General features: G+C 34.2%; 1 protein-coding gene across 1 annotated transcript; it reads left to right on the top strand.

Moving 5' to 3' along the window:
* Window positions 1-6792: 6792 nt before the first annotated feature.
* On the top strand, window positions 6793-22225 carry LOC138704307 (odorant receptor 2a-like). The gene is made up of 7 exons (XM_069832170.1): window positions 6793-7064; window positions 10812-11088; window positions 13435-13661; window positions 15632-15731; window positions 16246-16350; window positions 19828-19983; window positions 22151-22225. Exons 1-7 carry the CDS (start codon window positions 6793-6795, stop codon window positions 22223-22225), a joined length of 1212 nt encoding a protein of 403 aa, XP_069688271.1.
* The last annotated feature ends 5112 nt before the right edge of the window (window positions 22226-27337 follow it).

Genomic DNA, 27337 nt, shown 5'->3' with positions numbered 1-27337 from the left:
TCGATTCAAATAGTGTCGTGCGACACATAGTGCGCGCATTGAAATTGTATAGATCTAAGCAAGATAACAAATATTTCAGTGACTGAAGTAATGAAGTGACAGAGCATCGGTTCCCATACCATGCGCCAGCTATTAATCTTCAAAAGATTCTCATTTGGATATCAGATGTTCAATGAAGGAACGCAGGAATAGAACTCTTTGAGTTAATTAATTTAATATGTGAGGCGGAATGTCTCAAATATATTTCATTGCAAAAGCCAACATTATTTATGGAGTTTAATACAAGTCTATAAAACCATTTTCTCATGCATCAAGTTTGCCACAGTCATATAGAGACTACATTCATTTTCAGATGTTATATTTACATTTAAGTTCTCAATTTTATTTCATTTTCTACATTTAATGCTTTGAATTAAACAGAGTAGTAGATATTTGATATTTATTTGCATTAAATTAATTATAAAAATAATAAAAAATCAGGAACACCCACATAAGCAAAACTCATTTCTTGTTTAAACTGAAAGCTAAAAATTAATTTGAATTGAAGTTTTGTCTCACGTAGGGTAAACATTGGTAATTTCGTGGCAGTGGTTATTTCGTGATACTTTTCTTTGCTCTTTCGTGAACTAACCATTGGTGTTACGAGATTCAAATTTCCGCCAAGAGCTTGCATATGTTGTGCGGTTTCCAGAAACATACAGCTACGCTTTGTGTGATTATTGTAGCTCCTTCAGTGAGCTTCTATGTTTGGAGAGAGCAAATTAGCTTCAATTTCTCAGGCGTATAAATTTTGTGGATGTTTGTAATTATATTACAGACTTATTACTAAATGTAAGCATATGATATTTGGTACAATGATTTATTATATTTTAATGAAATTTTAGGAAATGTTTTTGGAATTTTAGATACACCTGTAGTCGCCATATAGGCTTAGCTTTACTGATAGAAATCTTAGCTGTTTGAGGCGAAATTTTGTTTAGCATTAAGCGTTACATTTTATACTATTTTAAAAATTATATTGCAATGCGAATTTTAGAAATCTGAAGATAATATGTGATAACAAAAAATAAAAAGGAGACGCAATGGGTTCAGTGTAGCTTCCGTTTGGTTTGTTATCATGCTAAGTGACAATGATAAGTGCTGGATGACTTACTTGCAAGAATTGTGACAGAAGATGAAACATGGCTCCACCATTTTGGACCGGACACAGAGGCAGTGGCATCATGCAAATTCACCAAAGAAATAGAAATTCAAAAGTACACCTTCGGCACCTGTGTTTTTCGAATCAGAAGGACTATTGCTTTTGGACATAATGCCACACGGAACCACCATTAATTCTGACGCCTATGTGGCAACTCTCAAGAAACTTCTAGCTCGAATGAGTCGCGTTCGAAGACATCGGGAGAAGCAGGATGTTCTGCTATTGCACGACAACACACAGCCATAATATGTCAGTCACAAGACCAAAGACCAGATCAGAAAATTCGGATAGACAACACTGAAACATCCGCCTTACAGTCCTGAACTGGCACCGTGCGATTACCATTTCTTTGGTAAAAGGAGGGATCCCTTCGCGGAACGAGGTTAGAAGATAACTCCCTTGTGCACGCTGCTAAAGAGTGGCTCAGACATGTTGCTCCAAACTTTTACAGTGCTGGTCTACAGGCCCTCGTTCCTAGGTTACGTAAGGCAGTTGAAAGGGACGGGGATTAAGTGGAAAAGTGACATTTGTTCCTAAAGGATGTATCTACATTCTGTGAAAATAGCAAAGCAGTAGGATAAAAATATAATATTTTTAAACAAATTGCTTTTGGAGTTATCCTAGTAATATAGGCTTTAGTAAAGCCCGTAATAAAAGTGTTCACTCTTTCAGGGCAAAGAAGATCCCTTTTCAATTTCAATTTTTACTTTTATTTAATTCGTATTGTGTGTTCGTATTTATTTCTATGTTTTCTTGCTATGAATATTATACGGAATTACTACGTTTGAAGTCTTCTAACAATAAATGAGAATTTCATTTGACTTTAATGAATTTTTTCACAATTCCTCTACCTCTCACGAAATTATCAATGTAATACCACGAAATTACCAAGGTTATCACGAAATAACCAACCTTTTAGCTTAAGTTGAAAAAAGTGTTCAAGAACGTGGCCAATCTTTTATGTGTCCAGATTTGTACAGCAAATTATCGTCTTTTAGATGAAAAATCGGAATAAGTATATATTTACACATTTGCATTTTAAATTAATTTTCATGAAATTATCCGAAATTACCAATGTTTACCCTATATGAAGCTTGTTAATTCAGAACATATCTCCCAGACATTACAAATCAATTGAACGGAACAAATTTAATCATTTTCCGTGATTTTCATCGATATCATTTTCGCATTTTCATCCTGAATACATTACATTAATCTCAATTCCCTGTTCTGTCTAGCGTTCGTTGCACAATAGATAGATAATAAATGTTTTGTTACCAAATATTCAGTAATATATATTATTTCTCTAGTTTAACTTACAATGAATCACTTGCTTACTCACTCCTTACTCTTCATACTTACAACAAAGGACAAGATGGGAGACCATAATATGCAGTGAACGTTTTATTGTAAGATTCAGCATTATTCACTATATTTACTCCCATGGGCAAAGAATATCACCATATACATTACTACGAGTACTAAAGCATATAACTAAGAGGACATTATGAAAATTGGTAACTTTCTATCCAAAATATAATATAAAAACACGATTCTAATGCTTGTGTAATTATCAGGCAGCGAAACGTTGTGCCCGAGTGAAGAGAGGCAGGTGATTTCAGGTTAACTATGTTCTAGAGTCCCTCTAATGCATACATGTCCATTGTAACTCACACGAGGTAACCCCTGGCGTAAGCAACCCGCAGCGCGTATTCTTTAAGGTCGTTTTTCCTATTTTATATGGAAAGTTATTGACCTTAGCAGAGCATGCTTGACATGCAATATCTCCTGGTTGTATAGGCGTTTGGACACCCGTGCTCTACAATTGAAGGCGGCGTGGGTCGTGTCCGGGTGAACTACTGTCTTAGTTGTTCCTAAGACGGAGTCACCACAGTCGATTGCTGTTTACTTTCTTTGTGTTGCATTCGACGAGTAATTTACATCATGGAATAGAGATCACATAATTTCGCATTAATTAAAAAAATCGTGATAAAATATTATATTTCTCGTCTTGTCACTAATTCGTGGTAAGATAATCGCAATAGTTTCGTATAAATTGGAAATAGATTTTACGTGAATAAATAATCCCATATTACATATTAGGCGTCAAAATAATGACAAAAAAGGTTTCATACATCATTTTATTCTGCATATTAAAATTAAGCACAACTTCATAACACTGAGAAAAATAAAAAAAATTCTATTATGTAACATCTGGTATTTTTATTTGTGGAATGAAATCATAGCAGAAATGACACTATTTTCTTTCATTCTGCGCCTACGATCTTTAACAAAAATTATACTTTGAGAAAAACCTTTCTGCTTCAACAGATGCCCAAGGAATCCAGACGCATTTCAACACAGATGTAAATTCAGGGTAATTCAACGTGAGAGCTCGCAATGCCTCAATCACGTCAACTGTAACATTGGAAGTGTTGGATAATTGTTTCAAAACTATTTCTTTCAAAGTAAAGAATCCTACACTGCAATCAGTACTTTTTATATCCTTGAAGTAACTCATTGTTTTAAGCATTTCTGTGAGTGTATAAACATTAACAACATTTATCTGTACAATATTTGCTGGGTTGAATTAATTCATTTAAATTTACAAACAATTAATATTAATCATATAACTCGCATTTTTGGTCAATTTTCTGAATCACCACTTTACTGACATGCTTAAATTATTTTTATATTTCAGCCTTTAAGTCCAAACTGAAATACAGACACCCCTACATTATCAGAAATTACTATACCTATTCATTCTACGCTTTATGTCATTATGCGGAAATATGTGGACTTTGCCTATCCCTCTTCACCGCTGAACGTGACTACTCACGCGCAAGTAAACAAATCCGTACCTATAGTAAAGGAACAGCAAACCTTCATCGGGCGTTAAGTTTTTCTGCCTGGTAATTATACTAACCGTAATTTACTTTCGTACATGTACACATGCTTGTGCAATTATATAACTAGCGTAGGTTCGAGTCTCCACAAGGAAGAGATTTTTTTCATGAAATTTGGTCCAGTGTATGGGACCAGTGCCTCTCAGCAAAGTAATCACTTTGGGGTCCTACGTTAGGAGGCAGAATACCCTTAAAAACAGCCACAACGGCTGGAGGGGGTAATCGTGCTGATCACACAGTACCTCGTACTGATTGGATGATTTTTCACATCTCCTGAGGCATGTGTATACGTAAGGTCTTGTCCCTTCAGGGGCTGTCGCGATATGTAAAAATACACACGCGCGCGCGTTGTAGTGCATGGACTATGTACCTTTCATTTATACACAATTTATCATCATATACGTATATCTGAGTTTGCCGTACTGCTTATGAAATGCGACCTGAATGAAAATCAATACTAATAAAAAATTCCATTGGTTAGTTTTTCTTTTCTAATACAAACTAATCTTTTTTTTCAGAATCACGTACTCTTTATTGATATACGATAAAAATACTTAATCAAGTGATAAAAAAATCCTGCCAGTAGGCCTAATGTATAAACTACGTTTTACTTCATTTATGAACTCTGTGAATGAAAATATTAGATATAATATCGATTTACGAATAGTCTTATCACACAGTTAAATTATACACCTGCTGTCCAGAAGAAGGAAAAGTTTTATCTTTTCATAGTTAGGTACAATCTGTAACTTGAATATACCATTGCTGGAACTCTCTTGTCAAATCTAATGACTGTGTTTTATGTCAGCTAAATTGTACGTCTATGAGTGTACTTGATATCCAAAGAATCTCCAAAGTTTTGATATATAATCAAAATAAAAAAACCCATTGATTATTTTTTAAAGTTACAACAAAAAGCTGACAGTAAAGATATGAACCTATGACCAATATTCAACCTTCAAGTTATACACAAGGATTTTCAAACTAAGAAATAAGTGCCACACCAGTCCCACTGTAAAAAATATAGCCAAATATATTTCTATAGAAATTACAAAGAAATTCCTTCGAAAAACTTTTTTGTGATTTGAAAACTAACATCATCTTCGTTGTTATTATCACAAAGTTCTTAAACTGAACTTCTCTTATCATTTCTGTTCTATCCGAAATTAATAACTGAAAAAGGAAACAAATTATTACAGTACAATCGTATATAGCAACACAAATAAAATGTTCATTGCTTGTGTCACTGGAGCCAACCTACAATTCAGTTGCTTGGTGTCTATGGCATATAGTGTTGTTCAATTTCCACAAATATTTTTAAGGGGCAAGGTACACCATTGGCCTGCAAAAATTGAGTGAAGTTATTTTTTTTATATCTCAGCCACTATAAAAGCTAAATGAACAAAACTTTGCATGTTTAATTTAGTACATTATAATCTAGGATATTAAAATAGCTAATAATCACAATTTACAAATGGTTTTTATGGAACTCGGAGGTTCATCGACGCCCTCACATAAGCCCGCTATCGGTACCTATTGTCAGCAATATTAATCCAGTCTCTCCTTATTCTGAGAAATATTAATCCAGGCTCTATCATATCTCACCTGCCTCAAATCCATTTTATATTATTTTTCCATCTACGTCTCGGCCTCTCCAAAGGTCTTTTTCCCTCCAGCCTCCCAATTAACACTCTATATGCATTTCTGGATTCAACCATACATGCTACATGCTCTGCCCATCTGGATTTAATATTCCTAATTATGTCAGAAGAAGAGTACAATGCGTGCAGTTCTATGTTATGTAACTTTCTCCATTCTCCTGTAACTTCATCCCTCTCAGCCCCAAATATTTTCCTGAGTACCTTATTCTCGAACAACCTTAGTCTCTGTTCCTCTCTCAAAGTGAGAGTCCAATTTTCACAACCATACAGAACAACTGTTTTATAAATTCTACTTTCGTGTTTTTTAGAGCATACTGGATGACAAAAACTTTTTAACCCAAGAATAACAGACATTTCCCATATTCGTTCTGAGTTTAATAATTATCTGTAAAAATAATATCAAATTTTTGCATATTTTTTTTACAACCGTACAGTATTTACATAATAAAATCTACAGTTAATGAAATATCTGAATGATTGTATTTGTCATTTTATGCCTGTTTTGATATCCAAGATTATCGCGAAACAATTATATTTGTAAAAATTTATATGCGCTGAAACAAAAATGCATGAGATAAACAAAAGCAGGGCGAAAAAATGGTAGCTCTCCCTTTTCTCCAACACAAATATGACAGGATCTTCTCTGAATACATCTCTAGTTTCCTATAAATGATAAGTTAACGAAATAACTGAACGAGTCAGAAAAGAATGGAGTAGCACAGTTCAATTTAACTTTATCTTATTAATAATTAACATTCCGAGGAGCGTAAAGTTTTCTTACCCCTGTGCTCCCCACCATAGTAGATCCAACGTCTTCAATTACATTACTAATATATGTAGGACGTCGCCAATTAGGAAGTACATATATAAGTACATAGTCCGTACAATGAAGATGTCAGGTATTCAGTCAGTGTGGTCTAAAAATTGGGATTAAGAACTCCTGAAATTGTGTCAGTGATCCATTGCGTATTAGTAATAATTACATCGCAAACAGTGTTTTTTCTCCTAGAAATATTTTGCAGAAATGGAAAATCGAAAAAGTTATACGCAAGATATAACAGAGAAACGATTTCATGATCTACTTTTCCTTTTTAGAATTGGAGGAATTCCTCTTTACATGAAAAGTGTTTCAAAAATACGTTCAATATATAATATAATTATGTCGCTGTGCTTTTACTCCTTGTATGTGTCTGAGTGGTTGGAAGTTTATTACTCCACTGGGTTGAAAAATACTATGAAGACACTTCGTATGGTTGTACCGATAACGATTTTATTTTTTATGGAACTAATTTTCAGGTAAGAATTATGTCACGAATTTAGAATTATGGACGGCACCAAATTGAGTACGTGTTATAATAATTTTTTGGGCGACCGTACTTTTTTATAATACTTATCGGCGTTGTTTACATGCCACGTGTCTGGCCGCGAAACCAGGTGGCCCGGGTTCGAATCCCGGTCGGGGCAAGTTACCTGGTTGAGGTTTTTTTCCGGGGTTTTCCCTCAACCCAATACGAGCAAATGCTGGGTAACTTTCGGTGCTGGACCCCGGACTCATTTCACCGGCATTATCACCTTCATTTCATTCAGACGCTAAATAACCTAGATGTTGATACAGCGTCGTAAAATAACCCAATAAAATAAAAAATAAAATACATGCCACGTATATTTAAGTTCACAATTCCACGCGTTGCTTGTTGTTATATACACAAATAAATCAAGAATATTGTAATGATTACTTAGCGAAATAGTGTGGTAAGTAAAATGATCAGAAAGGAGACCGTTATTTATTTAATACCCAACGTAATAGTAAAATGTTTGCAGATAATGAACGTTACTGAAGCAGTATTGCAGACACTAACGCGTCAACTAAAATGTCTGCCATTATCAAATTTTTGCAAAGCTATTCAGTCAAATCTTTATTACCCACTTTCAAGCATTCTAATTTAACTGCCTGAACAAACAATGAATTACCAATTTACAAATTAACGAAAGCTACACAGTGCCCTAGCAACTATATGCGAACATTTCTTATAGCAGTAAATTTTACTTACTAAAGAAATTGACCTTCAATACAATAATTAATATTAATATCTTAATAAATTTAAATGACGATCGTACAAAAATTGTATACAATACACATATGACAATTGCATTAACAGAATTCCAGAAATACAAAAATCTCGCCTACGTCTCGTTTTTTAATTTTTCCTCGATTCTGTAATAACGCACTTAACCACACTTGTATCGTTTTATCCTATTTCGAGTTTCGTAATAATTCTTGTTACCAATGAGATACCTGTTTTTCATTTATTTCCTTTACTGCACACAAAATAAATTTCTATGTTTAAACAAGAAACCAAAATATATTATTCTGTATCGGTAAAAGATGTCATTTTATAACTCGGTAAATTGTGAAGTAAAATATGTAATATTTCATAAATAATATGTTGAAGTAATTGCGTTTTCACTGTTTAACGTAATGAAACTCGTCACATTATAACAGATTTAACAATTTCAATATTGCTTTGTGTATAAATTAAGCAAATTTATACACAAAGCAATATTGAATATTTGCAGATATTCAAATGTAATGCTGGTATAATAATCTTTCAGATGCAATACTTGCTAATAAACTAACAGTAAGTAACAGATGTATAAATTTGCAAACATACCGAAGAAAGCAATAAAATAATCCAATGATCTTCGCCTATAAATAAACGTAATAATCTCAAGTTATCCGTATCTTCAACACTCTTATTCGCTAAGTGACAACAGACGCACCTACTCTTTCTGTAAATTTAATTCCATATTATTATTATTATTATTATTATTATTATTATTATTATTATTAATTCCATTAAGAGAGAAGTTTTACGTAATATTCTCACTGAATTTGGTACTCTCATTGAATTTGATATTTCCAAGAAACTAGTTCGAGTAATTGAAATGTGTCTCAGTGAAACGTACACCAGAGTCCATATACAGTAGGTCAGTTTATATATGTTGCTTTTCCAATCTAAATCAAGGAGATGCAATATCACCTTTATTTTTTAACTTCGCTCTAGATTATGCCACTAGGAAAGTCCTGGATAACAGACAGCTTTTAGAATTGAACAGGTCACGTCAGCTGCTTGTCTATGCGGATGAAATAAATATGCTAGGAGAAAATCCATAAGCTATTAGAAAAACACGGGAATTTTACTTGAAGTAGAGAGATAGGTTTGTAAGTAAATCCCGAAACGATAAAGTGTATTATTATATGTCGTGGCCAGAACATAGTACCTATGAAATGGAAATATAAAAATTTAAAATGTATCCTTTGAAGAGGTGAACAAGTTCAAATATCTTGGAGCAACAGTAACAAATATAAGTGACACTCGGCAGGATATCAAACACAGAATAAATATGGGAAATGTCTGCTATTATTCGGTTGAGAAGCTTTTATCATCCAGTCTGCTCTAAAAAAAAAGAACTGAAAATTGGAATTTATAAAACAGTTATATTTCCGGTTGTTCTGTATGGTTGTGAAGCTTGGACCCTCACTTTGAGAGAATAAGGTGCTTAGGAAAATATTGGGAAATAAAAGGGAGGAAATTACAGGAGAATGGAGAAATTACACATCGTAGAACTTCATGCATTTTATTCTACACCTGACATAATATACATGTATTAGGAATATTAAATCAAGACGTTTGAGATGGGCAAGCATGTAGCACGTATGGACGAATCCAGAAATGCATATAGTGTGTTAGTTGGAAGGCAGGAGGGAACAAGACCTTTGGGGATGCCGAGACGTAGATGGGAAGAAAATGTAAAAATGGATTTGAGGGAAATGCAATATGATGGTACACCCTGTATTCATCTTGCTCAGGATAGAGTGTGATGGTGGGCTCATGTGAGGGCGGCAATGAACCTCCGGATTGCGTAAAAGCCATTTTGTAAGTTATTATTATTCATCTTGATTACACAACTTATTATTATTATTATTATTATTATTATTATTATTATTATTATTATTATTATTTTCTCATTCATTCTCAAAATGATTAATTGCCTGAATTACATACATTTTCGTTGTCAGAAAAACTGTCACAATATAGTTGACACTTAGGATCAGGTGTTTGAAATGGATTGTCAGTGCAAAAGTCGTAAAGTTTTAAGTGACGTTTATGGTCGATAATATTTATCCTGACTTGTCAGGAGATTCATTTTATGGGTAATTTCAAAGCTTTAATTACAATGTAAACCACGCATTCTGCAACAAATGAAAGTATAATAAACATGATTTCTTTCACTTATATTATATTGAGTATATTCTACATAACCGACTTGGGCATGTACCTTATTTGAAGCACATTGAACTAATACAACAACCCCTACTAATATCACAAATATTCTTCAATGTACAAAATTATATGTTAAAATGTTACAATTATAATTATGTCTGCGTGTAAGGAATAATTTCACTAAATTCATAATCTTACTTAACGACTTCTTTGAATATCCAAATGTGTACAGTAGTGGCAAAGAAACCGGACCGACCCTTGTAGCTGATTTCAGAGCCTTGTTCACTCCAGAGCACGATAGACTGATAACTAAGACTTCCGTGGTGCGAATCCTGCTTGGGAAGGAAACTTTATTTTCTTCCTTATTCAAATTTATTCCCAATACTTTTCGATTGCTGGTAAAATTCATGTTGTCGGAATAATAAGTTAATTAAGTAGTAAAATATCGCTGGAATCGAAAAGTATTGGGAATAAATTTGAATAAGAAACAAAAAAAAGTTCCTTTCCAGGTAGGATTCTAACCACGAAGTCTTAGTTACCAGTCTATCCTGCTCTGGAGTGAACAAGGCTCTGAATTCAGCTACAAGGGTCGGTCCGGTTTTTTTTTTTCCACTACTGTACATCATCGAAATGTACAGTATGTCACATACATGATCTATTAAGATATTTCACAGATCTTAAATTCCAAGAATAACTTAATATGTTTTATTTTAGATAGGCCTATGTTTCAAATAGTTAATTTACGTACTTTTTTCAGATTTCGAGTGGGTACGTTTAACGAACTGCTGAAGATGACTGAGATGTTTGTATGGGAAGATCTGCCACAAAGAAACTCGAAAACTGGTCATGTAACGTTTGCTGGATGGATACCGAGAATCAAGAAAATTGTGAGAAGAGTAATAATTATTTCCACGGGGTTTTACACTACTCATAGACTAGTAAGCGCTGTTGCAAAACACGAGCTTATGTACCCCGGTTGGTACCCACTTGACACGTCAAGCAGTCCACAATTTGAAATTGTATACTTCACACAGGTAAAACATCTTATAATCAAATTTGTTTAAAAAGTGTAAATCTTTCGATAATAACAAGTTATTTTGTTTTAATCTGAGAGAACTGGATACTAATTAGAAGAATCAGAATCTGAGATAGAATTAAACTATAAAGAAAATGTTTCTGCTACTATCTTGAAATTACTTCAGACGACAATTAAATCAATAAAAAATATATTAATTTAAATATCATCTTCTAGGTTCTTTTAGAGTCTCTACTTATAATAAACTTTATATCAACACATTATAATTGAATAAATATTATAAGCTACAGGTGAGTGCATATCGCTAATGGTTTTGATTATCATAACGAAAACTTATATTTAATTTAATATGATAGTGTTTTAAAGAAAAATTATTTGTACATGAAGCTGATAGTCGTTAGCTTAATCCATGAGCAGTGTAGTAGAATTTCAGATTACGTAGATAACAACAACAATAACAATAATAATAATAATAATAATAATAATAATAATAATAAAGATGAAATTGTTCACGTTCTAAAATTACAGGATACAGTATAACCATTAAAACCAACAGCCGTATAAGATTACAGCGTAAGGATTTTTTTTAAATTTAACTGCAGATAAATACTGAAATTTCAGAAGAACATACTACTTTTCATGAAACATACTTCAACATACATCTTTGTTAACAGAGTCGAGGACGACGTCTTCAAAGAAAAAGCAATAATATTGTAATAAGCGTAAATAAGGTGTGCATAGGTTTTGGTTGCTAATTTCGAATTGCAATTTTGAAATTAATTAAAAATATATTAAAAATAAGTGAGCTGCGTTTTGACATTTTTGTTTCTTCTTTCAAGATCCAAAACTACATTTAAATGACCTCATTCTCTTTATATCTATTCTGAATATTGATATATTCCAACGAATCCTTGTTCTGTAACTCAAAATTCATTACCATAGTAGCTCCAAGGCAAAATATCATTTGTCATTTCTTGCAGTTTTTCCGAACCGAGTGTTTAAAGTTTTAACAACCGTATAAATCCGTAGAAATCATGTTTCCTAACCCGGGTTAGATAGAAATATAATAGAGACATGCATGTCATTATTTGCCACAATAAAGATACCATCAAGATGCATAACATATTGCGGAATCTGATTTCGCCAAAAATTGGCAAAATTTTCCCTTGGAACCACAGAGTGCAAGAATAGATTTGTTCCAGCACGGTTCAGAATCGATTGTGAACTGTCCGCTCATTGACATTATCTCAATATACGTTTCAACAAGACTGGAACTAATTCTGAACCGATTTGAACTCCCAGTTCCCTGTTCCAATGTGCATTGGCACTCGGTCGGAACGAGTGAAATTGGTTTTCGATTAATAGCAGGAACTGGGAATTTTGAACTCCTGACGTTTACGCAGATGGTTTAATTTGAAGTTGAGGTTAAAATGCTTCGAAATGGGGTAGGTTAAAATTTAAAAAAGTAATTGATCATGAGATTTTTTGAAGATGAGAATGATTTATTTTATGACGAACTGTGTTCGGAAGATGAAAATAATTTTAATATTAGAAGAAACTCCGAAGGCCGTGAAAGGACAGTTCAAGACAGGTTCCAACAACGTAAAATCCCGTGGTGGTTCTGAAAACGTACTGAACTAGCGAGTGCGACGAAAAATGTTCGGTGTCAGTTCGTAACGCGTTTTGAATTGGCTTTTGGAACAAACCTAATGATTATTTTTATACATCTTGATTATTTTTAGTTACTGAGCAACTGTAAGGATTTAACTATTTTGAAAAAAATATCTAGTACACCATAATTGACGCCTGTTTAAAATTATGATTTCTTAATTATATTAAAGGAATAATTGGACCCTAACAAAATATTTATCCACTCAGAATTTAGGATTCTCTCTTTTCGAAATATATTTATATGTACTATACATAGTTTATAATTTAAATGTTAGCGGTACACTAGCTCTTTCCCGTCTCGCCTACCTGGTTGGGGACGAATCGGCAATGCGCAGATTACATTGACGCTGCTAAGTTTTAACACTGTTCAACTTATATTTCATAGAATATATTGAAAAAATTGCCCTCACACTTTCATACAAAGGTTCTGTTCCGAACATTATTTGCTATTCGTTGGAGCTCGTCCAATTGAATGCTTTAAGACTGCAGCCGTATTATATTGTATTTTAAGTCCCCCAATTTTGAGTCTAAGTGCATTCCGGGATCGTTCTGAAAGTTTGGCACGATCTGGATTGAATCCACAACCTTGCAGTCCGTATTCTGGTTCTCTACCTACTGACATATTTAATTTAATTTTAAAACAATAATTAACCTTTATTCTCTATATTTTCAGATGTTGGCAACACTTCTGTTACAAGCAACGTTTTATGGCTTTCTTTATTTATATACTATTTTGGTCTTCATTGCATGTAGTCAATTGGACCACCTAAATGCTAACATATTGCGAATACAGCAGAAGAAAAGCTCTTCATCGAAAGAAATGAAATCATGTTCTGAATCTGAATATGAGCTGCAGAAAGAATTGAATGAGTGTATACGACACCACCAAAAAATAATAAGGTAATTAACTATAAACTTTGTTAGAAAACTCACGTTAAATTAATTCAGTTCTACGCCGTAGCGTCGTGGTATAAGGCGTCATATCTTGAACTAGCGTTATGGAATCCTCTCTGGTTCGGGTCTTCATTGAGAAAAGAAATTTTCTCATGAAAGTTCGGTCAGTGAATGGAACGGTGTTCTCTCAGAATTGTAATGAATTTGTAGAGCTTCAGTAGGTATAATCTATAGGCGATGTATACGAATTTCAAATCTAGGGAGAAATGTGTACCGATAGTTTGGTGGATGTTCGGGGCTACATAGCCGGCAAGCATCTCATCCCATCAAGGGAACACAAAAGGTCTCTTTGGACTGAAGTGCACAGTGATGCAACGAGAATGTTACGGACCGTTCATTTTCTGAATAAATGGGTTTCTAGCTGGTAAAGTTCTCGTTTTTATACCCATCCCAATCAATCATATACTGTATAAGGGGTGATTCAGGACCTATGCAACAAACTCTCAGGATCGATAGAACTCGTAATGAGGATCATTTCTTGTAAACAACACATGTTCTCCGATGCCTCGTTTAGGAATTAAGCGACATCGAAAAAAGATAGGTTTTATGAAATTAACAATTTATTATGAAATGAATTATTTTTAAATTATGTTTGCTGACAAATGATAGATGTTCAAAGTGTCTTTCTTGAACCTGATTACATTCATTGCATCATCATAGCAGTGGTTATCGGCCTGTGACGGTAGTGTATTACTTCACAGTATTTCCCAAAAGAAAGAAAAGATTAAGGGCGTGAAGTCGGGTGATCACGCTGGCCACTTAACAGGTCCGGCTATCCCTATCCATTGCTCCCCGTAGAATGTTTAATGTTATGTTTTATTTAACGATGCTCGCAACTGCAGAGGTTATATCAGCGTCGCCGGATGTGCCGGAATTTTGTCCCGCAGGAGTTCTTTTACATATCAGTAAATCTACTGACATGAGCCTGTCGCATTTAAGCACACTTAAATGCCATCGACCTGGCCCGGGATCGAACCCGCAACCTTGGGCACAGAAGGCCAGCGCTATACCAACTCGCCAACCAGGTCGACTCTCCCCGTAGATGTTATTCAGATGTGCTCGTATAACCAGGTTGAAATGCTTTGGGATATTATGTCGAATCACATATCCCCTCACATCGTTAATGGTACAACCCTTCACGAGCATCGGAAGCGTGTTCCGAAGAGCGCTCTATTCAAACGGGGCAGCAAAATGACAGGACACTTGTAACCTGTCCGTAAGGGTAGGTACTTGAAGACATAAATGAATAATTCCATTGCATAATTAACTGTAAATGTCACTATTTTTTTTTTCGATGTCGCGTAGTTCCTACACGAGCCATCGATCCCCAGAGTTTCTTGCAGAGGTCCTCAATCATCCTGTATATACCAAACATCAGCAACAGACGTTTTCATAGTGGTTTCAAGGTACAAAAATAAACTAATGGGAAAAAATAAGACTCCTGACGAATGTGAAGGTTACTAAAGAAACATACTAAGAGGTGAAGGTATACGAATTTTCAAGTATTTGTTTTAAATTGATTAAATACATACGCTATACAATGCCTGAAGCATGTGCAAAGAATTAAAAAGTCGAAGACAAATACTGGAAAATAATAATGAATTGTAGATTACAAAAGAAAAAAAATGGAAAGAAAATAGAATAAAATATTAATGGTTTTAAGCTACTAGTTGAAGAATCAACTACTTGAAGATAATGGTAAATAAGGTAACAGAAATATTATTTGATTAAAAATTGAATGAATAGATGTCCAGCGAAAGCACTGATTTAAAATTTATGCACGCACAATTATCACGAATTAGTCTCTGAAGGTCTCAAGTCAATGAACATCGTCAAAGGATTAGCAAGCTGAAACTTTGCTCTCCAGCAATGCGAATATACACACATATTTCTAAAAGTATTTCTGTATTTTTCAGGTATTTAGAAACCTTGGAAACAACGATGAATATACCGATGCTTGTAATATTGCTGATTCTATTAATCACTATGTGTACAGTGGCTTTCTCAGTTATTACAGTAAGTAAGACTATTTGCATGATCACAAATACATAATTAATTTAATAATCTATAATTGCATTTCACAAATTTGCTTATAAGTTAGTCTGCTGATCCGAGGCTGTGAGTTCGATTCCCGCTTGGGCTGATTACCTGGTTGAGTTTTTCCAAGGTTTTGCCGACTATAAGGAAAATGTCAGGTAATCTTTGACGAATTCTCGGCCTCATCTCACCAAATGCCATCTCCATATCATTAATTGCATTGACGCTAAATAACCAAACAGTTGATAAAGCGTCTTAAATAACCAACTAAAAAAGTTAAGATAGTGTACTGCAATCCTATAGGAAGAACAATACACACAATTAATACGACACGAGGCATTCTGAATTCAAAATATTCAAATGCATTTTCTGAATGAAAACGATGTATACCATAATATTCTTTCAAAAACCTCTCTCTCTCGTTCTCTCTCTCTCTCTCTCTAACTCTCTTTCTCTCGAATTAACACCTCTAATGTTTTCCTTTTATTTGCAGAGTATGGGAGATGTCGTAGACATGTGTCTAGGTGTTTATACGTACATGTTAATGATTATGTTAGTTTTCACATACTGCATATTGGGAAGTTTATTAACACAAAAGGTAAGTGGTTACATGATGTTTGACTGCTTCAATATTATACTCAATTCTTCACCATAATATTATGACCAAGAGTATTTCCATTATAATTAAAATGTAATTAATTTATTCAAACTTAATTGCATTTGAGAAGTTGCACAGGTATATTATATTGTCTTATCAAATAATTCAAGCAAGGCATAGGCCTAATTATGAGTTTATAATTCAACACAAACAGAGAATAGGATACCACTATTTTCTACTGACCGATATCAATGTCAATCACTCTCAAATATTTCAAAGTGTTCACAATTGAAGGGTTTCAAATTAGACATTATGAATCTAATGAAATAATTTCGGAGATATTAAAGGTTTAAATTCAACCTTCGAACTGTTAAATGTATATGCTGTCAAAGTTAACCTTAATATTGCAGACATCAGCAGTTAAGGAAACATTCATGTTTACCACGATGCTGAGTAAGATAAGAAGTTGTGACTAAGATAAGAGAATTAATTTTTGTGATACTATGGAGTACTCACGCCTGGCTAAAAACCCTTCAATTATTCTTATGTCGTCTTCGTCTGCGAAGTCCGTTGCGCTGTCCACATTAACCCCATCCTTTCAAACTGGCTTCGACTTCCCCATCCTTCCAAACCGATTTCGGCTTAACGATAGTAGGAACATTCATTACTTTGTTCTCCTCTTCCAAGTCCTTCATACACCTATTTACCTTGCCTCCCTCTTCAGTTACCCATCATATCATAAACTCTACACACTCACTGAAAACAGCCGAATAATGTCCTATACCAACATATGAAACATCAAAGTATTCATCAAGAATGACTACCTCCCTATGGCCTTTGTGGAATTTCTTACCTAGTGATATCAAAGACTTTCCGAATTTAACAGTATTGAAAAACAAACTCAGTAAGAATTTTCTTACTAGGTGGAGTACAACTAGGTAAACGGAAAATATTATCTTTATTTTAAAAATTTTGAAATGTTACTCTTTTGTTTCTCTTGTGTACCCTCGATTACTTAGGCCGTGTCTCAAAGTTCATATCCATACTACACATTAGTGACTAGCAACTAAACGAAATTTCCTACAAGTTGAGAGGATGCGAAGGCATTTCTTTCCCCTTCTACTTGCCCTGAGTTCGCCAGTGACAGAATGGCAGCTGTTACCTCTTATACCTGCACCCCCCCAAAGCTGTCCATACTAAAAAATAAAATATGAAAGAAAGTATATAAGTGAATATAAAATACAGTGTCACAGATGGTTGACAATTACATGTTTGAATATATTTTTGTGTAATTATTACAATATTTTTAACTAATAAATTAATTACATTTAGGAATGTCAGTTTGTATTATGAAGTCACGGGGAGCAGCACAGTGCAGATTGTCCCTTTGTGTATGCTATAGAGTAGCAACTAGCGGTAGAGAAAACATTTACCTTCTGTTGTCAGCAGTTGTGCCAGTTAATATAAACAGCAATAAAATGCAATATAAATGCTTAGTACGAACTTTCGAAATACAGAGTACCGGTAAACACTTTTTTAGAAATAAAAGTTTTTCACTGTGTAGGAAGTCAATTAGTCGAACGTTTGTGAGATGGACAGTAGCATCTTCCCCTTCACTGATGGTAGACAGTGTGAGTAGAGGGGAAAAGCCTATCAACCAAACTGAAATGGGGTGTAGCTGACTAGTAAACTACAAACTAGAGAGCTTTGAACATATGTTTGAATCACAGCCTTCATAGACTATTTTTCTTTAAATATGACATCATGGTGCAGCACTGAATTAAGACGGCAGTGTCCTAATGCAATTTCATTACGAGTTAAGTAGAATAGATAAGAGCCTAAAATATTATAATATTTAAAAATGATAAAGAAGGTACTGGAATACCAATGTCAATGTTAATGTATTGTTCTAAATTTCACTTCCAAAGCAACTTCACATTTCATAGCTCCAATTGCTGATGAGACGTCCATGATTGTTTAGTAGTGTACAAGTCATCAATCAAATAAGAATTTTCGTTTACTAGCTACTACGGACTTCATTGTTATGCAGTATGTAGTTTTGGATCATGACTTCTGACGTCACATCCGGCTATTTAGTCAACTATCTAGTTGTAAATGTAGCTTTGGGACACGGTATTTGTTATCTGTAGATATTTAGTTACTTAGTAAATGCATTAGGCAATTGATGTAATAGTTCGTAGTTTTTCTACTTATTGTGATTATATTTTTGTATTAGTACTTTTTCCCTCTCTTCATATTCTAAATTTTTTCATTTGTATTTTGTACTTCTATTTATTTATTTTGCTTGTTTACTTCTCTCTGCATTTATTATTTTTTCAGTTAGTTTGGTAGAATTTATTTTTTTTAAACTATGTTTTATTTAACGACGCTCGCAACTGCAGAGGTTATATCAGCGTCGCCGAATGTGCCGGAATTTTGTCCCGCAGGAGTTCTTTTACATGCCAGTAAATCTACTGACATGGGCCTATCGCAGTTTGGTAGAGAACGCCCGAATTCCATTAGATTAAATAATTTATATTAAATTACATAAATAAATTAAAATTGGACAAATAAATTAATGAATTAATAATGTAGCGTATTATATGCTTTTTACTTATGTGAAGTGCAAAATTGAAAGGACGCTAAAATGACGTCCAATGAAATAATTTTATGGACGCATCTTTCCATGACTTGCACAAATTTTCCAAGAACCTAAAGCTTATTTTTAGCGTCAGCATATCTGGGTGAAACTCATGTATTTAAGTTAAGTTATGTTTTATTTAACGACGCTCGCAACTGCCTAGGTTATATCAGCGTCACCGGTGTGATGGAATTTTGTCCCGCAGGAGTTCTTTTACATGCCAGTAAATCTACTGACATGAGGCTGTCGTATTTAAGGGGTTAGTTACCTAAAAAAATATTTTTTTTTCATATAGCAGAAGACCAGTGACTTCCACATACTAATTTCCATTGTTGTACAAGAAACAGTAATAGAGGAAAAAAATGTTGAATATTTCCAAAATTTTACTGCTGTAAGCTATACCTAACCCCTTAAGCACACCTAAATGCCATCAATCTTGGCCGAGATCGAACCCGCAACCTCGGGCACAGAAAGTAAGCACTATACTGTCTGATCCACTCCTGTGGAGTAACGATCAGCACGTCTGGCCGCGAAACCAAGTGGCCCGAGGTTCGAATCCCGGTCAAGTTAACTGGTTGAGGACTTTTTCGGGGTTTTCTCTCAACCCAATACGCGAAAATGCTGGATGACATTCGGTGCTGGACCCCGGACTCATTTCACCGACATTATCATCTTCATTTCATTCAGACGCTAAATAACCTGAGATGTTGATACAGTGTCTTAAAATAACCCAATAAAAATAAAAAAAACTATGCCGACCGTAGTTAAGTGGATTGATAATAATGAAATTTAGCATATTTTCCTGTAGTGTCATCATTATAAATTAATTATTTCAGTTCGAGAGCGTGAGGGACGCAGCCTGGTCCTCAGACTGGGTGGGCACGCCAGTCTCGTATCAACGATGTATCCTATTCGTGATAGCTAAATCCAACAAAACGTTCACTCTCACTGCAGGGAAATTCGTCCCAGTTTGCAACTCTACTATGATGAATGTAAGAGAATTTATCATTTCATTTATACCACTTATTTTCTTGTTATGTATGCAAAAATATTTATAGACTTAAATTATGTACAGTAGGCCTATAATATATTCTTATGCTCTCATGTTAAACATATTCATTTTTTAAAACAAAATGTTTTATTTTTAAAATTACCACCAAGATAACTGAAGGTTATCGGAGAATTTGCTTAAAACTACCCTCAAGAAACAAAAAATTAAAGCACAAAAATAAAATCATTATTTAGACTAGTTGACATGATTCAAAATTTGAATTCTTGTGTTAAATCCAATTGTATTCTCAGTTCTCCTTACTCAGGTGGCTTAAGCCTTTTTATAGATTTTCTTCTAAGGCTGATAAAGATATTGATCATTATGCCGGTGCATTTCGTAAGGATAAAGTCATCCTCATTACAAACCAAGAAAGCACACAGAATGTTGGAATCTTAAGGGGTTAGGTACAGCTTATAGCAGTAAAATTTGGAAATATTCAACATTTTTTCCCTCCATTACTGTATCTTGTACAATAATAAAAATTAGTACGTGTAAAACACTGGTCTTCTGCTATATGAAAAAAATATTTTTACGGTTTAAAAAAAATTTACATTTTTTCCCCCAAAATTCAAGATAGTGGCAGTTCAATGTGCAGCGATGAAGCGTTTCCCACATAACTAAAAAAACTTCCAACATTCTGCGATGAAATTGTTTGTGTTTATTTATACATGTCATATCTACAATACGGTGCAAAATCACTTCTCTACCTTTGATAGATTGTCTGATAAAATTAAATTCATTTAAAAATGGTCAAATATCCGTATTTTCTTCTAACACAAAAAAATGTATTGAGGAATGTAGTTGAAATAGCATGCTATTGTAAACATGAGTTTCAGTAATAAAATAAAATGGAGAGAACATTTTCTTAGATAATAAACCTGTATTATGATAATTATACTGTAAGTTCACAGGGCTAACGTCTTCGAAGCTGGGTACCTGGTTCTAATGAAGTGCACTGGAAGCAATTTAAAACATGGGGGCATGAGATAGTTACTCTGCCTGCCATAAAAATTCACTACAATTAATCCCCAAGATAAAAAAAAATGGAAAAGTTAACAAGTTTGTGAGTTATGAGGAAAAAGTTTCATTACTGCACAGTGAACTACCACTATTTTTAATTTTGAAAAAAAAAATAAAATAAAATAAATATTTTTTAATCGTAAAAATATATATTTTTTTTTCATATAGCAGATGAGAGTTTTACACATACCGGTACCAATTTTCATTATTGTATAAGATACAGTAAGGGAGGAAAAAAATGTTGAATATTTCCAAAATGTTACTGCTGTAAACTGTCCTAACTCTTTAAAACTCTCATCTGTACAGACAAGTGTCATTAATGGCAGTAGGGATGATAATATTCTGTACGTTTAATAATTTGTTTCTTACGGCTGAAACGAGAAACCGCTGGGAACTGATATTAAGTACATTTGTATATAATGTATTATTATTATTATTATTATTATTATTATTATTAGTATTATTATTATTATTTAAGGAATAAATAATTAAGTGAAAGCGATACAGAAGTCTACATGTAAGACAGAAAATAAAGAAATAATATTTTTGTGTAAGTATTTTGAAATTTGGACCTTATGTTGTAAAAAGCACTCCAAATTCACAAATATAATAACGAGAACATATTTTCCAAGTATTATTCCATTATATTAATTTTAAATCATCATATATTAAAATTTCAGAAGTTGTGTTAAGTTCTTATAGGTACCGCAAGTTTCTCCCGCATCGAATAACGTTAAAAATATTGGAATCAGTTTCTTGGGACATCGGTGTAATATGTAGGCTAGATGACTTACCTAGTTGAGGGGAAAGTATTATTTCGTTGACACATCACTATGATATACACAAGATATATAATAATAGCTATTAGAAAAACGTCATCCACGATCTGTGTACCTTTGTTCATTACAGAAAAATCCTACATTCCTGGTTTTGCCCTAACACACGCAAATTTGTTTCACAGATTTTCAAATTATGAAAATAATCTTTCAACTGAATTTATTTTGGCTTTCTAATCTCAAATTGAATATAGACAATTTTATAAAAGTTCATTTTAATAATGTACGGTATGCTTTTTCTATAAATTGCAGATGTTGAACCAGTCACTCTCTTTCTTCATGTTTCTGCTCACCATGAAGGACAAAAATGAGGAGCTGAAGCAGTAGATGTAATCCAATACTGAATCAATTCCACTCAACGTTTAAATCGGCATCATGCGATAAAAGCTACATGCAAATTACTTCCTCTTTCAATAGCATTTAACTATGGAAAATTGAATAAAACGGAAACTATCATTATTGCCACCAAAATATACAGTATATTTTGATTCTCAAGTTCAATAACTCACACAATAAGGTCATATACAGCGTGGAGGGGGACTAAATACAGTCTTTTTGAGATTGGAACCATGATATTGAGTTAAATATAAAAGTTCGATATCATTGCGGGTTCTAGTGAACGGGTTTTTAGAAAAGTGGAATTTTAGAATACGGATTCGAAAGTTAACGGAAGGCGTTGGAGACATGATTTTGGAAGATTTTGTAGAGTAAATATGGGTATATCAACAAAATATGGCCTTATTGGTTTGTTACGTAACAATGACGGTTTCACCGTAATTTAACTTTGAGATCGTTAACATAATATGCGACAAGACATAGCAATTCCATTATACATTAGAGATGGGAAAAGTTGTTATTTTCTCGTAACAGTTCCAACTGTTCCAGTTCCATGAAAATACTAGGTTCCAAACAACAGTTCCAAAATAACAGTAGCACCATATATTATATAGCCTACACCGATGTTCGATCCACAGCACCGGATCGAATCCCTCTCCTCCAGTGTTTTTCCCTTTGTGGCCAGACTCCATGTTGTTACCATAACAGATAAATTATGTAGGATCAGAAATTAAGCCTCCTGATGAATATGCCCAAGACACAAGTAATGTCGAACGGGCCGGAGTCACCCATAATAATTGATTGTGTAGAGCTACAATACGTATCTGAATACGTATACCTAGGACAGCTAGTCTCCTTCCACCAGAAGACAGAGAAGGAAATAAAACGAAGGATTTCTCTCGCGTGGAAGGCATTCTGGAGTCTCAAGTTCATCGTACTGGAGGGAACACTCAGCAAGAAACTCAGAGTAGAAATATTGGAGAACTGCGTAACTCCTGTACTGTTATATGGGTGCCAGACATGGTCTCTTACTGCCAAACTTCGTAACAGTCTCCAAATATGCCAAAGAAAGATGCTGAGAAGGATACTAGGCTTATCACTGAGGGACAGAGTTCCAAACGAAGTGCTACAAAAGATGTCAGCAATTAAAGATCCAGCACTGCAAACCACCAACATCAAATGGAAGTGGGGAGGCCATTATGCACGACTTAGAGACGGAAGATCGACGCAGAAAGTCACACTATGGGATCCCCGCATTGGCAAGAGATCACCCGGAAGACCAAGACGAAGATGGGCAGACCTCTTCAGTGAACGAGTAGGAAGCCATTGGTCAAGAAGAGCAAGACATAGGGAAGACTGGAAAAACCTAAGAAGACAAGTGAACAGCGACTAAAACCAGTGAGACAGAAACAAGCGAACAATACCAAACTGTGCAGAATGTGAACCAAGTGAGTAGCTCACCGCGTGAGACCAATAGAGCTCTCCCTCTATAGGAGGAGGCCTTTGCCCTTAACGGGACATTTTTAGGCCAATCATTTCAATATAATGTAGTTCCATACACGGCCGTGTTACATAACATCGATTATATTGTAACAGCAAGTATTTTGTATAACTGGTACAGTACTACTGGTATGTAATGTAACGGTGGTGTTTTGGAACAGGCCGTTACGTTATTTTATAGTCATAACTCATAATGTAGTTCCATAACATCGATTATTTTTTGTAACAGCAAGTATTTTTTATAACAGGAGTATTTAATGTAACAGTGGTGTTTTGGAACAAGCCAGTGAGCATAGAGCTCACTGGAAGAGCCACGTACGACTAGTACGTAATGTAACATTGGTATTTAGGAACTTGTACGTACGTACGACTAGTATGCAATATAACAGTGGTGTTTAGGACGCTAAATGATCACATACTTCCCTGTATGCCGAGTAATGCAGAACGATGTCATGAGTCGAGATGTGAATTCCTGGAAATGAAATCTTTTCTAGTGCTAAAATGAATTCGTAGATCAGGTTTATTCAAAGCAGGAAATGTAATATAATTTTAAATTATTTGTAAATTGGTCACGAAATCGAAATGGATCCCAGTGGTAAATAAAACATAACCTATTCTTCTTCTTCTGCTTAGCTGAAGGTCATAATAGTGTTCAATTTCTGAAAAAAATTAGTAAATAAAAGCTATAATCATTTCGGCCGTGCTAAAATTCGTATTAATAATGTACCGTCATGAAGAATAATAATCTCATTGTAATGAAATATTGAAATTTACCGTTGTACTTTTTCAACAAAAGAACTTCAATAATACAGTCATGTTTCAACAGACTTTAGTTTCATTTCAAGAATTGGTAATGAAACTAAAACTGTAAAATAGTTGGAAATAAAACCTAACCTATATATTTTCATCTCCGTTGATAAAATTCACAATGTAGTTACTATAATACAGGCATTATGTTATTTGATAGAATCCCATACTCAATTAACATCAGACTCGTAGGATCCGAGCCCACCCATTAATTTGTCGTGTTGTGAGATTTATTTAACTTAAGGCCCGTCAAATGTTTGAGCCCAGCCACTGTTTTCCAAAAGTTGGCGTCACTGCTTTCAATAGTACCAAATATGTTCCGTTCTGTGGAACAGACATTGTCATAATGTAGTTCCAAAGTGAAACGAGTATTTGTAATCGCAAGTATTTCGTACTAGCTCTGAGGAACACAGTTATTTTGGAACGTAGTATTCCAAGGTGCTGTTACTTTTTCGAACAGTTCCAAACAAGGAACGGTTCCAAAATAACCGTTACGTTATTTTTTTCCTACCTCTACTATACATTCAGTGATAGTACAAGCAAGATGAAAACAACACTAGAACGGGAAGGAGTAAATACATAGCCACCAATGTCGCTCTGTGCCGCGATAGGTTATTGAAGCTTTCGTGCAGTTACATACCTAATTTCTTTACAGTTACGTGAACACGTGTTGAAATGATGCTATCTATTCGCTTTTATTTGTACGACTGTTTTAAAACCCATGACTACAATAATTGTGATAGATATTTATTTTTAATTTATTGTAATGATTCATGTCTCAGAAGAACCAAGTCTATATTACTCAAAAGATCATCAATTACATCATAGCATTTCTTCTTTGACTGACATCAAATTATGAAGGAGTAATAAATGTATAATTTTGTAAGAGTATAACACCCTCCAATATTTTAGCAAAAATAAATAACATGGTTATTTATATGTAATTACACCGTAATCTCTATGACTTTTCTTAGAAACAACTGCAGGATCTGATGAGTTAATTATTTGAGAGAAAAAAAACATTTCTTATCCACATATCTTATGAGTATATACAGCACGTGGATAAAGAATATGATATAGACTTACTACAGTTTTAAACACGAGTGAAGTAATAGTTAAGCCATAAATTTCCATACTATTGCAGTTCATCATCATTCAAATAACAGCGAGGATTTCAATTGAGGGGTTAGCTGGAAGAAGGGCGTAATTCGAATTACGGCGTTTATCCGTAAAATGGCTGTATGCATTCTTTGGTGGCGTTTCTACCAACCACCACAATCTTATGCCTCTACTCCCAATAGATTGCAACACAGAGGTATTATTGAATTGCATTCGTCTTCCATCTCACTAGTGTGATTCGAGGACCGGCGAAGGTAAATGCAAGGGTGTTCGCGTTGTCCGACGAATGTTCTGTTCTATTCTATCTTTCGCCTAATGGAAGCGATGTTGAAATTATCAGTGAAAATGAATTACATATGGGAAGGTTGAAAACGGAAACGGTTTAACGAACTATGAAAGAATAATCTAGCAAGCTACGACGAAATTACGGCAAAGCTTACACAAGCAAGTCAGGAAAAATGATTAAGGAAATACAGTATTACTATTCATTTTTGTCAATGGAGAATGAATACAAGGTATTAATAATATAGATGTAAGCAGTGCTATAAAATATTAGATACAGGCTAGCAGTTAGTCATTTAGAAACGACCATATTTCTGACAGGTTAGCAGCAAAACATTTAAGCCAATTGCTGTCAAAAGTAATATGAGATGTCTACAGAGGAACAAGCCCTTTTCCACTGAGGATTTTGGGAAGCTGGAATCAAAAACCAACAGGATACATTTCTTATAGGATATTTGGAGAGGAGGACCATTAAGCAATGTCAAAAAAATGTAAAACCACAGCATCGAGAATGTTCTTGAGTATACAGTATCATGACAGAAGAATTTATAGGCTATGCAAGTCTTTTATTCTGTCATTGTTTAAAATATTTAAGAAACGAGTGATAACTATACAAAACATAGTGAAACTAGGTGATACTATAATGACAGATGAGGGGCAAACACACCAATAGACCTCACAAGATTCTAGCTGTTATGTTAGGTTATTAGATCACTTAAAGTGGTACAGTATTTGTAAGCCTGTATTCTAGGTACTTTTAGTTAAAATGATAACGTGAAATAAGTGGGATTAATTATTTTCAATGTTGTGGTAATTTAGTAAAAACATATTGTATATATTTTTTTTGTGGAAAATACGTTGTAATTATCTTCATTATTATAGCACAGACTACTATATACAGTCACGAAGCTTGAGTTTTGAGGGTGCTAGAAACAATAGACTGTGACGGTACTATTTTGCATTGCCTGTAATGAGGCGATATTAGCGATCCTAGTGGTGAGCAACTATCTAATATTTGCATATTTACTACGTATTGAGCTTCGCGACTGTATATACTAGACTGTGATTGTAGTATAGACCTATATCTAGCCTTTCCTATAGAAATATAGAGAAGTTAACAGTATTGCAGTATTTTCAACCCTCTTCTATGGAAAAAGGGCGTAATTAAAAAAATGAATGCTTCGTTCTCATACAATATTTAAACATTATCCATGGAACTCATTGTAATCACAAGAGAACGTATTACCCTACAATATATATGAATAGTGTCATATTCCAGCAAGAGATGCAGGGTACAGATAGTTTTTATGAATTATCTCAGAACTATGTTTTCTGACTTACGCCCTTCTTCCAGCCAACCCCTCAATTACTCCCACTCCTACTCTTGCTACTGCT

Source organism: Periplaneta americana, chromosome 8, assembly GCF_040183065.1.
Source record: "Periplaneta americana isolate PAMFEO1 chromosome 8, P.americana_PAMFEO1_priV1, whole genome shotgun sequence".
NCBI lineage: Eukaryota > Metazoa > Arthropoda > Insecta > Blattodea > Blattidae > Periplaneta > Periplaneta americana.
This window is presented reverse-complemented; position numbering and strand designations above follow the sequence as displayed.

Bases quoted from the DNA above. Each gene is read 5' to 3' on its own strand.
- LOC138704307 (XM_069832170.1), top strand. From the start codon at position 6,793: ATGGAAAATCGAAAAAGTTATACGCAAGATATAACAGAGAAACGATTT. The intron at 11,089-13,434 runs GTAAAACATCTT...CTATATTTTCAG, and splicing joins AAATTGTATACTTCACACAG to ATGTTGGCAACACTTCTGTT. The intron at 13,662-15,631 runs GTAATTAACTAT...TGTATTTTTCAG, and splicing joins CACCACCAAAAAATAATAAG to GTATTTAGAAACCTTGGAAA.